General features: G+C 42.1%; 1 protein-coding gene across 1 annotated transcript; it reads right to left on the bottom strand.

Moving 5' to 3' along the window:
• Window positions 1–251: 251 nt before the first annotated feature.
• LOC115148407 (sphingomyelin synthase-related protein 1) lies at window positions 252–13056 on the bottom strand. The gene is made up of 6 exons (XM_029690292.1): window positions 12998–13056; window positions 6258–6923; window positions 6029–6124; window positions 2078–2195; window positions 1025–1175; window positions 252–888 (listed from the first exon to the last, which is right to left on the bottom strand). The coding sequence occupies exons 2-6, from the start codon at window positions 6908–6910 to the stop codon at window positions 584–586; spliced, it is 1323 nt and encodes a 440-aa protein (XP_029546152.1). The 5' UTR covers window positions 6911–6923; window positions 12998–13056; the 3' UTR covers window positions 252–583.
• Between the last annotated feature and the right edge of the window lie 1361 nt (window positions 13057–14417).

The following is a 14417-nucleotide window of genomic DNA, read 5'->3' as shown; positions in this document are numbered from 1 at the left end:
GGAGCCCTGACACTCACTAAATCCTCCCCCTACCTGTGTGTGTGTGTGTGTGTGTGTGTGTGTGTGTGTGTGTGTGTGTGTGTGTGTGTGTGTGTGGAACCCTGACACTCACTAAAGCCTAACCCTACCTGTGTGTGTGTGTGTGTGTGTGTGTGTGTGTGTGTGCTGCGTGGAGCCCTGACACTCACTAAAGCCTAACCCTACCTGTGTGTGTGTACGTGTGTGTGTGTGTGTGTGTGTGTGTGTGTGTGTGTGTGTGTGTGTGTGTGTGTGTGTGTGTGTGTGTGTGTGTGTGTGTGTGTGTGTGTGTGCGCTGCGTGGAGCCCTGACACTCACTAAAGCCTAACCCTACCTGTGTGTGTGTGTGTGTGTGTGCTGCATGGAACCCTGACACTAACTAAAGCCTAACCCTACCTGTGTGTGTGTGTGTGTGTGTGTGTGTGTGTGTGTGTGTGTGCTACGTGGAACCCTGACACTCACTAAAGCCTAACCCTACCTGTGTGTGTGTGTGTGCTGCGTGGAACCCTGACACTCACTAAAGCCTAACCCTACCTGTGTGTGTGTGTGTGTGTGCTGCGTTGCATTATCCAATCAGTGTCTTCATACAGGCAGGCCCACTGAAGGGCCAGTTGTACTGGTTATGAACAGGACCGTTGACGTTACACTCAAAGAAGGAGAACATGGGAAACCAGATCCGAGCGCGACGGCTGTGTTGGAAGGCCCTGGTGTTGGCCAGAGTGTGGTAGTACAGGAACAGTCTGGTGGTGATGTAGAAAGCAATGAACACGTCTATGGAGTAGTGCTCATGAGCCGCCAGGATGAAGAAGATGCCAAACAGATTCAGGACCCAGGAGATGGTATGGATCAGATGCCAGCTACGAGGAGTATCTACAGGAAATATACAATACGTAGTCAGACATTATAATATCACTCTCTGATCTCTAGTAGGGCACGATGTCAATCAGCACTTGTGACAAAAGTTTTTGTTACACACACACACACACACACACACAGTACGACTCACACTCTGTGATGAAGAAGTTGAGTATGGTGAGTACCACAGTGTGACCAGAGAACATGTAATCTCCACAGGTATCCACTCCATTCAGCGTCATGCCAAAGCCACTCCATATAGCTAACACCCTCTGGACCTTAGACCACGTATCACCATACATCTATACACACACACACACACACACACACACACACACACACACACACACACACACACAGTTAGCAATTATCTGAACAATGTGTCCAGTAATCAACCAGTCATCAGACTCTGTCCTTTAGTCACCCAGTCATCATCCTCTGACCTTTAATCACCCAGTCAGACTCTGTCCTTTAATCACCCAGTCAGACTCTGCCCTTTAATCACCCAGTCATCGGACTCTGCCCTTTAATCACCCAGTCTTCAGACTCTGCCCTTTAATCACCCAGCCAGACTCTGTCCTTTATTCACCATCAGACTCTGCCCTTTAATCACCCAGTCAGACTCTGCCCTGTAATCTCCCAGTCATCAGACTCTGCCCTTTAATCTCCCAGTCATCAGACTCTGCGATTTAATCACCCAGTCAGACTTTGTCCTTTAATCACCCAGTCAGACTCTGCCCTTTAATCACCCAGTCAGACTCTGCCCTTTAATCACCCAGTCAGACTCTGCCCTTTAATCACCCAGTCAGACTCTGCCCTTTAATCACCCAGTCAGACTCTGCCCTTTAATCACCCAGTCATCAGACTCTGTCCTTTAATCACCCAGTCAGACTCTGTCCTTTAATCACCCAGTCATCAGACTCTGTCCTTTAATCACCCAGGCATCAGACTCTGCCCTTTAATCACCTAGTCATCAGACTCTGCCCTTTAATCACCTAGTCATCAGACTCTGTCCTTTAATCACCCAGTCAGACTCTGCCCTTTAATCACCCAGTCGGACTCTGCCCTATAATCACCCAGTCATCGGACTCTGCCCTATAATCACCCAGTCATCAGACTCTGTCCTTTAATCACCCAGTCATCAGACTCTGTCCTTTAATCAACCAGTCACCAGGTAGTTTGGGTGTGTTAGTATGTGTCCCACCTTACTGGAGCACTGTAGATGTTGTCCAGGCACAGAGAGGGAGGTAACAAACATGGTGACGCAACGCAGCAGAAACACTGTTCCAATCAGAGAACACAGACGCCGCAATATGATAGACCTAGAGAGAGAGAGAGAGAGAGAGAGAGAGAGAGAGAGAGAGAGAGAGAGAGAGAGAGAGAGAGAGAGAGAGAGAGAGAGAGAGAGAGAGAGAGAGAGAGAGAGAGAGAGAGAGAGAGAGAGAGAGAGAGAGAGAGAGAGAGAGATAACGGAGCACAGGCTTTAGATAGTGTCAGGGTTCCACGCAGCAGACACACACACACACACACTCAGGTAGGGTTAGGCTTAAATACAATATAGCAAGTAAAACACTGGAATGGTAGATTGCAGTGGAAGAAAGTGCAAAGTAGAAATAGAAATAATGGGGTGCAAAGGAGCAAAATAAATAAATACAGTAGGGGAAGAGGTAGTTGTATGGGCAAAATTATAGATGGGCTATGTACAGGTGCGGTGATCTGTGAGCTGCTCTGACAGCTGGTGCTTAAAGCTAGTGAGGGAGATAAGTGTTTCCAGTTTCAGAGATTTTTGTAGTTCGTTCCAGTCATTGGCAGCAGAGAACTGGAAGGAGAGACGGCCAAAGGAGGAATTGACATTAATAGTAGTAGTAGTAGTGGTAGTGTAACAGTGTAGGTTCCGTCCCTCTCTTCGCCCCAACCTGGGCTCGAACCAGGGACCCTTGCACACATCAACAACTGACACCCACGAAGCATCGTTACCCATCGCGCCACAAAAGCCACAGCCCTTGCAACGCAAGGGGAACCCTACTTCAAGTCTCAGAGCGAGTGACGTCACTGATTGAAATGTTATTAGCGCGCACCACCGCTAACTAACTAGCCATTTCACATCGGTTACAGTAGTAGTGGTAGTAGCAGTAGTGGAAGTAGTAGTAGTGGTATTAGTGGTAGTAGTAGTAGTAGCAGCAGTAGTAGTAGCGGTAGTGGTTGTGGTAGTGGTTTTAGTAGTAGTAGTAGTAGTAGTAACAGTAGTAGTGATAGTGGTAGTAGTGGTAGTAGTGGTAGTAGTTTTAGTAGTAGTAGTAGTAGTAGTAGTAGTAGTAGTAGCAGTAGTGGTAGTAGTAGTGGTAGTAGTGGCAGTAGTGTTAGTAGGAGTAGTAGGAGTAGTAGTAGTGGTTTTAGTAGTGGTAGGAGAAGTAGTAGTAGTAGTAGTAGTAGTAGTAGTAGTAGTGGTGGTAGGAGGAGTAGTAGTAGTGGTAATAATAGTAGCGGTACTGGTTTTAGTAGTGGTAGTAGTAGTAGCAATAGTGGTAGTAGTATTGGTAGTAGTTTTAGTAGTGGTAGTAGTAGTGGTAATAGTAGTAGCGGTAGTGGTTTTAGTAATGGTAGTGTAACAGTGTAGGTTCCGTCCCTCTCTTCGCCCCAACCCGGGCTCGAACCAGGGACCCTTGCACACATCAACAACTGACACCCCACGAAGCATCGTTACCCACCGCGCCACAAAAGCCGCGGCCCTTGCAACGCAAGGGGAAACCCTACTTCAAGTCTCAGAGCGAGTGACGTCACTGATTGAAATGCTATTAGCGCGCACTACCGCTAACTAACTAGCCATTTCACATCGGTTACAGTAGCAGGTGTAGTAGTACTAGTAGTAGTACTGGTTTTAGTAGTGGTAGTAGTGGTAGTAGTGGTAGTTGTTTTAGTAGTAGTAGTGGTAGTAGTGGTAGTAGGATTAGTAGAAGTAGTAGTAGTAGTAGTGGTAGTAGTGGTAATAGTGGTAGTAGTAGTAGTAGTAGTAGTAGTAGTAGTGGTAATAGTGGTAGTAGTAGTAGTAGTAGTAGTAGTAGTAGTAGTGGTAGTGGTTGTGGTAGTGGCTTTAGTGGTTGTGGTAATGGTTTTAGTGGTTGTGGTAGTGGTTTTAGTACTAGTAGTAGTAGTAGTGGTTTTAGTAGTAGTAGTAGTAGTAGTGGTGGTAGGAGTAGTAGTAGTAGTAGTGGTAATAATAGTAGCGGTACTGGTTTTAGTAGTAGTGGTAGTAGTAGCAGTAGTGGTAGTAGTATTGGTAGTAGTTTTATTAGTGGTATTAGTAGTGGTAGTAGTTTTAGTAGTGGTAGTCGTAGTAGTAGTAGTAGTAGTAGTGGTAGTAGTAGTAGTGGTAGTGGTTTTAGTAGTGGTAGCAGGTATAGTAGTACTAGTAGTAGTAGTAGTACTAGTAGTAGTAGTGGTTTTAGTAGTAGTAGTAGTAGTGGTGGTAGGAGTAGTAGTAGTAGTAGTGGTAATAATAGTAGCGGTACTGGTTTTAGTGGTAGTAGTAGCAGTAGTGGTAGTAGTATTGGTAGTAGTTTTATTAGTGGTATTAGTAGTGGTAGTAGTTTTAGTAGTGGTAGTCGTAGTAGTAGTAGTAGTAGTAGTGGTAGTAGTAGTAGTGGTAGTGGTTTTAGTAGTGGTAGCAGGTATAGTAGTACTAGTAGTAGTAGTAGTACTAGTAGTAGTAGTGGTTTTAGTAGTAGTAGTAGTAGTGGTGGTAGGAGTAGTAGTAGTAGTAGTGGTAATAATAGTAGCGGTACTGGTTTTAGTAGTAGTGGTAGTAGTAGCAGTAGTGGTAGTAGTATTGGTAGTAGTTTTATTAGTGGTATTAGTAGTGGTAGTAGTTTTAGTAGTGGTAGTCGTAGTAGTAGTAGTAGTGGTAGTAGTAGTAGTAATAGTAGTAGTGGTAGTAGTAGTAGTGGTAGTGGTTTTAGTAGTGGTAGCAGGTATAGTAGTACTAGTAGTAGTAGTAGTACTAGTAGTAGTAGTGGTTTTAGTAGTAGTAGTAGTAGTGGTGGTAGGAGTAGTAGTAGTAGTAGTGGTAATAATAGTAGCGGTACTGGTTTTAGTAGTAGTGGTAGTAGTAGCAGTAGTGGTAGTAGTATTGGTAGTAGTTTTATTAGTGGTATTAGTAGTGGTAGTAGTTTTAGTAGTGGTAGTCGTAGTAGTAGTAGTAGTGGTAGTAGTAGTAGTAATAGTAGTAGCGGTAGTGGTTTTAGTAGTGGTAGCAGGTATAGTAGTACTAGTAGTAGTAGTAGTAGTAGTGGTAGTGGTAGTAGTGGTTTTAGTAGTAGTAGTGGTAGTAGTAGTGGTATTAGTGGTAGTAGTAGTAGTGTTAGTAGTATTAGTAGTAGTAGTAGTAGTAGTAGTTGTTGTGGTAGTGGTTTTAGTGGTTGTGGTAATGGTTTTAGTGGTTGTAATGGTTTTAGTAGTAGTGGTTTTAGTTGTAGTGGTAGTAGTATAAGTGGTATTGGTAGTAGTAGTGGTAGTAGTAGTAGTAGTAGTAATAATAGTAGTAGTGTAGTAGTAGTGGTGGTAGTAGTAGTGGTAGTAGTAGTAGTAGTGGTAGTAGTAGTAGTGGTAGTGGTAGTAGTAGTAGTAGTGGTAGTAGTGGTAGTAGTGGTAGTAGTAGTAGTAGTGGTGGTAGGAGTAGTTGTAGTAGTGGTAGTAGAAGTGGTAGTAGTAGTAGTAGTAGTAGTAGTAGTAGTGGTAGTGGTAGTGGTAGTGGTAGTGGTAGTGGTAGTAGTAGTAGTAGTGGTGGTAGTAGTAGTAGTGGTGGTAGTAGTAGTAGTAGTGGTGGTAGCAGTAGTAGTACCTATAGTAGTAGTAGTAGTATTAGTAGTAGTATTGCAATAGTACATGTGTTTGTCTAGTCGCCGTAGGAGTAGCAGTAGTAGTGGTAGTAGTAGTAATAGTATTGCGGTAGTATTGCAGTAGTACACATGTTTGTCTAGTCGTATTAGTAGTAGTAGTAGTAGTAGTAGTAGTATTGCAGTAGTATTGCAGTTGTACATGTGTTTGTCTAGTCGTAGTAGGAGTTGTAGCAGTAGTAGTAGTAATAGTATTGCAGTAGTATTGCAGTAGTACATGTGTTTGTCTAGTAGTAGTAGTAGTAGTAGTAGTGCAGTAGTACCTGTGTTTGTGTAGTAGTAGCACCAACAGGAAGATGTAAACTAGGATTAGACCACAAGCCTCCGCCATTGCAAAAGCCCAAGGGATTCTGGGTACACTGTCAGAGAAAAAGGGAATAATAATGTTGGAATAATAATGAGACCAGGGGTTAGAGGTCAAGCTCACCTATTCAGGAAATGTCTGGCAGTGGGATTAGAGGTCAGGGGTTAGAGGTTAAAGGTCAGACTCACCTGTCCAGGAAGATGTCGGGCAGTGGCGGGTAAGTTGTCATATCGGGAACGCGGTCGTGGACGATCACCATGACGAAGGAGGTAAATCCGAAGACGAGCATGACGTAAACAGAGCTGACTACTGTCTTCCACAGCTCCGGGTCCAGACGCCCTAGAAGGCACTTCCTGTCCCCAGTGGAGTGAATGTGGCACTGGTCTTCTTCTAACTCAGTCCCTGACCGGGGTCGCGACCCTGACCATGACTCTGAGACCCCACAGTCCACCTGACAGCGCCCTGCCCCGTTACACACACGTTCCCCTCCGTTACACCGCCTGTCAGCCCTGTGATCCCCCCAGTCATCCCCGTGACAGGCCCTGTGCCCCCCAGCAGCAGCCCCTAATCCCCCTAACCCTATCCCCAGCTCCTCTAGTTGCTCCTGGTTCTGTCTTTGGAGCCTCCGCAGAGCCAGGGCCAGCCTCTTGATGTCCCCCAGCACAGTGAGGCCCAGAGGGGGTTCACGCAGGTCAGCCTCCCCTAGAGTCAGCAGGCTGGGGCCATCCACACGGTGTTTAGAACACAGCAGCTCCACATACTGTCCAAACCCCTCCTGCTTCAGCCAGCCAGACACCTGCTTACTGCTCCAAGTACTAACACTACTCTGAGACACCGCCATAGCATACCTCCCTCTGAGAGAGAGAGAGAGAGAGAGAGAGAGAGAGAGAGAGAGAGAGAGAGAGAGAGAGAGAGAGAGAGAGAGAGAGAGAGAGAGAGAGAGAGAGAGAGAGAGACACAGTGTTAATACAGTGGTAACACAAAGGCAATGTAATAAGAGACCTTATAGTTTGTTCTGGGAAGACAGCATTAAGTCACAGAGGCAAATCAGAACACAGATAGACCACATACAGTATATACTCATTATTGGCTTAGACCACCAGCTCCATTCAAACTAGACAGTACAAGTAGTCAGTAAACATGCATAATGATACTGAGAGACTGAAAAACAGCTGCTATCTCAAGGCCATCAGACTGTTAATAGTCACCACTAGCCAGCCTCTGCCGAGTACTCTGCCCTGAACTTAGTTACTGTCACTAGCCGGCTACTACCTGGTTACTCTACCATGGCTGCTGCCCTATATACATAGTCATGGAACACTAGTCACTTTAAGAATGTTTACATACTGTTGTACTCATTTCATATGTATACACTGTATTCTAGTCAAGGCCATTCTATTTAACTATTGCTGTACATATACTATTCTGTCCTACATATTCTACAGATATACAACATATTATATCCACATACAGTCTATAATGTCTATACATCCCATCATATATATATATATAAAGTATATACTACAGTTCAAAAGTTTGGGGTCACTTAGAAATGTCCTTGTTTAAAAATATAATAATAATAATTTTGTCCATTAAATTAACATGGAATTGATCAGAAATACAGTGTAGACATTGTTAATGTTGTAAATGACTATTGTAGCTGGAAACGGCTGATTTTTTTATGGAATATCTGCATAGACGTTCAGGGGCCCATTATCAGCAATTAGCTAATCCAAGTTTATAATTTTAAAAGGCTAATTGATCATTGGAAAACCCTTTTGCAATTATGTTAGCACAGCTGAAAACTGTTGTCCTGATAAAAGAAGCAATAAAACTGGCCTTCTTTAGACTAGTTGAGTATCTGGAGCATCAGCATTTGTGGGTTCAATTGCAGGCTCAAAATGGCCAGAAACAAAGAACTTTCTTCTGAAACTTGTCAGTCTATTCTTGTTCTGAAAAATTACGGCTATTCCATGTGAGAAATGTCCAAGAAACTGAAGATCTCGTACAACGCTGTGTACTACTCCCTTCACAGAACAGCGCAAACTGGCTCTAACCAGAATAGAAAGAGGAGTGGGAGGCCCCGGTGCACAACTGAGCAAGAGGACAAGTACAGTAGAGTGTCTAGTTTGAGAAACAGACGCCTCACAAGTCCTCAACTGGCAGCTTCATTAAATAGTACCCGCAAAACACCAGTCTCAACGTCAACAAGAGGCGACACCGGGATGCTGGCCTTCTAGGCAGAGTTTCAAAGAAAAAGCCATATCTCAGACTGGCCAATAAAAATAAAAGATTAAGATGGGCAAAAGAACACAGACACTGGACAGAGGAACTCTGCCTAGAAGGCCAGCATCCCGTAGTCGCCTCTTCACTGTTGACGTTGGGTTAAGCTCCAAAATGCAGGTGTTTCAGCCTAGCTCAGTGCTTTCTGTTGTGGTGAGGCAGCCAGTGGAAAATATGGAGCCTAGAGGTTGGTAATGTTCTCTAGTTGCGCCGTGATTGGCTCAGTGTTCTGTCACTCATGGGGACACTACGTCACCACCAAATTCGAAAGGGTAGAGCTTGAACATTCAAGCCCCCTTGGGTGCTGCCATGAAGTTACATTACAAGTGCCCATCCAAGAAGGCTCAAGATCATTGGCCACAGATAAAATGACGTCAAATCACGTTATATCTACACTATCTTCTATTGTACTAATCATGTCAACATCATACTTTCAAAAGCTAGCAGTCATCATCATGAATCAAGTCGACAATCTACTGGCAAATCCTTTTTAATCCTTGTCATATGAAGAGAAATTATAGATAAAACGTATCAGTGCTCATCGGCCATTGGACATAAACATTACACAACAAGTTGGAAATCGCTAATTCAACAATGAGTGGTTTGGAAGGAATCAGTGGCTAACTGCAAGCATTGCAAAGTAATCACTAGGCTGCTATTCAGTGGAGTGGGTCTTTGGTCCCAAGTCTAGGTTTAAGGATCTCTTTTCCAAGCTTAAAAAAGATAAACATTCAACATTGGCCATGCTGTCAATCCCGCAGGACTTCTGCCGCGCTCAAAACAACTGGAAATTCGGAATTGGGAAATCTGACTTCAGTGAGTTCAAGACAACTGGGAACTCAGAAATAAACGAACTCGGGCCTCTTTCTAGAGCTCTGACCTGAAGATCACTGACGTCATGATTCAACCTTGTTTCTTTTAGTTCCCAGTTGTCTTGAAAGCACCATAAATCCAGAGAATGCCAGACTTTGATGACAAAGGTTGATGATGAAATTTGCCCATGAAGGACCGCTGCGCCACCTTCCTGTTCAAGTGAGCACAGCACAGCAAGGTGAGTCCAAACATGTCTTATATGCTGCTGCATAAATGATGTAATATGCCAAGGATATATGTAAACTGTAGCTAAGAAAGTAATACTAAGTGTATGTTGTGTAGTAAGCTGTTAGTAGCCCATGATCCTCACCCTAATAATTTGTTCTGACTTGGTGCTGCACATGTAGCCTATAGCCTGTTATAGAGAAATGTAATCATTGAATATTGTAAGAGCTTTCATTGTCTGCTTGCAGTGCATTCGGAAAGTATTCAGACCCCTTCAGTTTCCACATTTTGTTACGTTAGTCTTATTCTAGAAATGATTAAATACATGTTTTCCTCATCAATCTACACACAAAACCCCATAATGATCAACTGAAAACAGGTTTTTCGAAATATTTGCAATAAAATAAACAATTATTTACAAAAGTATTCAGACCCTTTGCTATGAGACACGAAATTGAGCTCAGGTGCATCCTGTTTCCATTGACCATCCGTGAGATGTTTCTACAACTTGATTGGAGTCCACCTGTGGTACATTCAATTGATTGGACATAATTTGGAAAGGCATACACCTGTCTGTATAATGTCCCACAGTTGACATTGCATGTCGGAGCAAAACCAAGCTCCGAGACAGGATTGTGTCATGGCACAAGCGTCACGTCTGGAGGAAACCTGGCACCATCCCTATGGTGAAGCATGGTGGTGGCAGCATCATGATGTCAGGATCGAGGGAAAGATGAACGAAGCATAGTACAGAGAGATCCTTGATGAAAACCTGCTCCAGAGTGCTCAGGACCTTAGGCCTGGGCAAAGGTTCACCTTCCAACAGGACAACAACACTAAGCACACAGCCAAGACAACGCAGGTGTGGCTTCGGCACAAATTTCTGAATGTCCTTGAGTGCCCGATCTTGAACCTGATCGGACGTCTCTGGAGAGACTTGAAAATAGCTGTGCAGCGACGCTCCCCATCCAATCCGACAGAGCTTAAGAGGATCTGAAGAGAAGAATGGGAGAAACTCCCCAAATACAGGTGTGCCAATCTTGTAGCATCATACCCAAGAAGACTCGAGGCTGTAATCACTGCCAAAGGTGCTTCAATAAAGTACTGAGTAAAGGGTCTGAAAAGTTATGTAAATGTGATATTTTTTTTATTAAATTATTTTATTATACTGTCGTGTCTTTGGCATCATTAAAGTGAAGACTGTTATTTTATCAAATCAATTCTCTGTCATTATTATTACGTGATTAAAATAATCATGTAAATGTAATTAACTAGGAAGTCACCAAGGAAAATCTTCAGATTACAAAGTTATAATTTTAATATCTGATCAATTAGTCTTCTAATTAATGAATTATTCTTTACCTCACATTAGTCTCATTCCAAACGTCGTAAATTGTTGGTTATCCGCATGAACCCAGCCTTTACTATGAATCATCCATACACCAATTGTCTTAATCATTTATTTACTAACTAAATAATCACAGAAATGCATAAACAAACAAAACAGTACATATGGTTACAAGGAAATGATAGGGGAGGTTCCCTAGTGGGCTAAGCCGATATGACGGCTTGGTGGACAAAGGGAAGTGGGTGTGGACTGAGAACAGGCGGGAAAGAACAGAGGGCTCACTACACAGTTGAAAATTATATTCATTGTTATGCTAATCCTTTGCACATGAACGCTCATTCATTCGGGAATGATTGCAATCAATATATATTTACGCCCAGTGTGTCGTCGTGATACACTGCTTGTAGACCAAGGTGCAGCGTGGTATGTGTTAATTTTGATATTTATTTAAACTCTGAACACTTAAACAAAATAATAAACAATGGAAAACAACTGTCACATCTTGTAGGCTTTAGAAAGCACTACAAAAATAAAATCCCACAACTCAAGGAGGGAAAAGGGCTGCCTAAGTATGGTTCCCAATCAGAGACAACGATAGCCAGCTGCCTCTGATTGGAAACCATACCTGGCCAAAACATAGAAATATAAACCATGGAATGCCCACCCCACACCCTGACCTAACAAAATAGAGAAATAAACCGTCTCTCTCCGGTCAGGGTGTGACACAGAGAGTACATTACCAGTACATTACCAGTCAGTGGCACCATAGAGTACATTACCAGTCAGTTAAACAATAGTACATTACCAGACAGTTAAACTATAGTACATTACCAGCCAGTTAAACTATAGAGTATATTACCAGTACATTGTCATCAGTTAAACTAGAGAGTACTTTACCAGTATATTACCAGCCAGTTAAACTAGAGAGTACATTACCAGTACTTTACCAGTCAGTTAAGCTAGAGAGTACGTTACTAGTACATTACCAGTTAGTTAAACTATAGTACATTACCAGTACATTACCAGCCAGTTAAACTAGTGAGTACATTACCAGTACATTACCAGTCAGTTAAACTAGAGAGTACATTACCAGTACATTACCAGTCAGTTAAACTAGAGAGTACATTACCAGTATATTACCAGTCAGTTAAACTATAGTACATTACCAGTACATTACCAGTCAGTTAAACTAGAGAGTACATTACCAGTACATTACCAGTACTTTACCAGTCAGTTAAACTAGAGAGTACATTACCAGTATAGTACCAGTCAGTTAAACTATAGTACATTACCAGTACTTTACCAGCCAGTTAAACTAGATAGTACATTACCAGTCAATTAAACTAGAGAGTACATTACCAGTACATTACCAGTACTTTACCAGTCAGTTATGCTAGAGAGTACGTTACTAGTTAATTACCAGTTAGTTAAACTACAGTACATTACCAGTACATTACCAGCCAGTTAAACTAGTGAGTACATTACCAGTACATTACCAGTCAGTTAAACTAGAGAGTACATTACCAGTGCATTACCAGCCAGTTAAACTATAGAGTACATTACCAGTACATTGTCAATCAGTTAAACTAGAGAATACATTACCAGTATATTACCAGCCAGTTAATCTAGAGAGTTCATTACCAGTCAGTTAAACTAGAGAGTACATTACCAGTATATTACCAGTCAGTTAAACTAGAGAGTACATTACCAGTACATTACCAGTCAGTTAAACTAGAGAGTACATTACCAGTATATTACCAGTCAGTTAAACTATAGTACATTACCAGTATATTACCAGTCAGTTAAACGAGAGAGTATATTACCAGTACATTACCAGTACTTTACCAGTCAGTTAAACTAGAGAGTACATTACCAGTATATTACCAGTCAGTTAAACTAGAGAGTACATTACCAGTACATTACCAGTACTTTACCAGTCAGTTATGCTAGAGAGTACATTACTAGTTAATTACCAGTTAGTTAAACTATAGTACATTACCAGTCAGTTAAACTAGAGAGTACATTCGTTTAACTGACTGGCAATGTATTGGTAATGTACTCTCTAGTTTAAATGACTGGTAATGTATTGGTAGAGAGTACATTACCAGTACATTACCAGTTAGTTAAAACAAAGAGCACATTACCATTATATTACCAGCCAGATAAACTAATGTACATTACAAATACATTGCCATTCAGTTAAACTAGGGAGTACATTACCAGTACATTACCAGTCAGTTAAACTAGAGAGGACATTACCAATCGTTCCCTCTCTGTCTTCTGTGACTCCAATACTCCTTTGCTCTCCAGCACACCCTTCCTCCTAATCTAAAGGACTGTTGGACCTAAACAGCTGAGTAAGCTGCTCTCTCCATATCAGGACCTTTCTCCTGATAGATAGGCTGCTGTCTCCATATCAGGACCTTCCTTCTACAAATTGGAGGTATCAAGGAGATGTGCTCTGATAACAATGTTGTCCACACTGATCTACCCTGATCAACCCTCATCAACAGAACTCAGTAGAACCACTACATGATCCACAGCATTAGTTTAGTAAAAACTGTGTGTAAGTAAATACATGTTATCATCCGTGTTTAGAAAGAAACTCAGCCTTTGACCTCCCTTGACTCTGGTGAGTACACTAGCCAAGTAGGTGGCGGTAATGAGCCATTAAAGTTGGTTGACACACTCAATGAACACCACAGAAGATGAAGCTTCTGACGTCAATATTGTGCAATTTAACGTGTTAGCTGAAGGGCAAGCAGAATCGAGTGGAGTTGTGGGATGAAATAACTTCAGGTGGCTCACGACTTTCAACAATGAATACTGTAGTTCCAGAGACGCTACGGGCTATGTGGTGCTATTGCTGGCTAGTATTGTAACATTTTGAGCGATGAGATGCACACAGTAGCTAGTTAGCTAGCTAACGTTAGCTAGGTAGGCAACGTTATCACAAGTAGACAGACCATTTGGTCCATTATTAGCAATGATAACTTATCAAAGTTGCTAGACATATCTAGATACATATTAAACCCTCATAAACAAACTATTGTTTGTAGGTTACTGCCAGGGCCTAAAATGAACTTTTTGGTCAACCAGCCACTGTGGCAGGAAGATTAAAATAAATAAAAAATCGACCAGCCACTCAGATATCTTACAAGTCAAAAAACACAAAAAACAGATGACTGTGCTTTGTAATGTTTCTAAAACAGGAAATGTATTAGTAAGAAGTAATGTGGTATATTGCTACATTTCATTAACTTTTTGGTTACCCCAAGTCTTTTAATCAAAATATCAGAAACAAAATGTTCAGCTGCCCCTTTAAAACCGTGAAGCTACCGTGGTAACGAGTCCTGTCGTGTGTGTGTGTGTGTGTGTGTGAGAAATTTGGGATCTGACTAGGGCGTCTCTTCTCTATAAATTGAAGCAGCAGACTCAAACTAACATTGAAAACGACAGAGCTTGTGAACAAAACAATATAAACTGAACAAACATAAAACGCAACATGCAATAATTTCAAAGATTTTACTAAATTACAGTTCATATAGGGAAATCATTCTATTAAATTTAATTAATTAGGCCCTAATCTATGGATTTCACATGACTGGGAATGTTGGTCATAGATACCTTAAAAAAGGTAGGGGCCTTGTCCCACTCCTCTTCAATGGCAGTACGAAGT

Source organism: Salmo trutta, chromosome 2 (genome assembly GCF_901001165.1).
Source record: "Salmo trutta chromosome 2, fSalTru1.1, whole genome shotgun sequence".
Lineage (NCBI taxonomy): Eukaryota > Metazoa > Chordata > Actinopteri > Salmoniformes > Salmonidae > Salmo > Salmo trutta.
The sequence above is the reverse complement of the archived record's forward strand: the minus strand, read 5'-3'. Positions and strand labels throughout refer to the sequence as shown.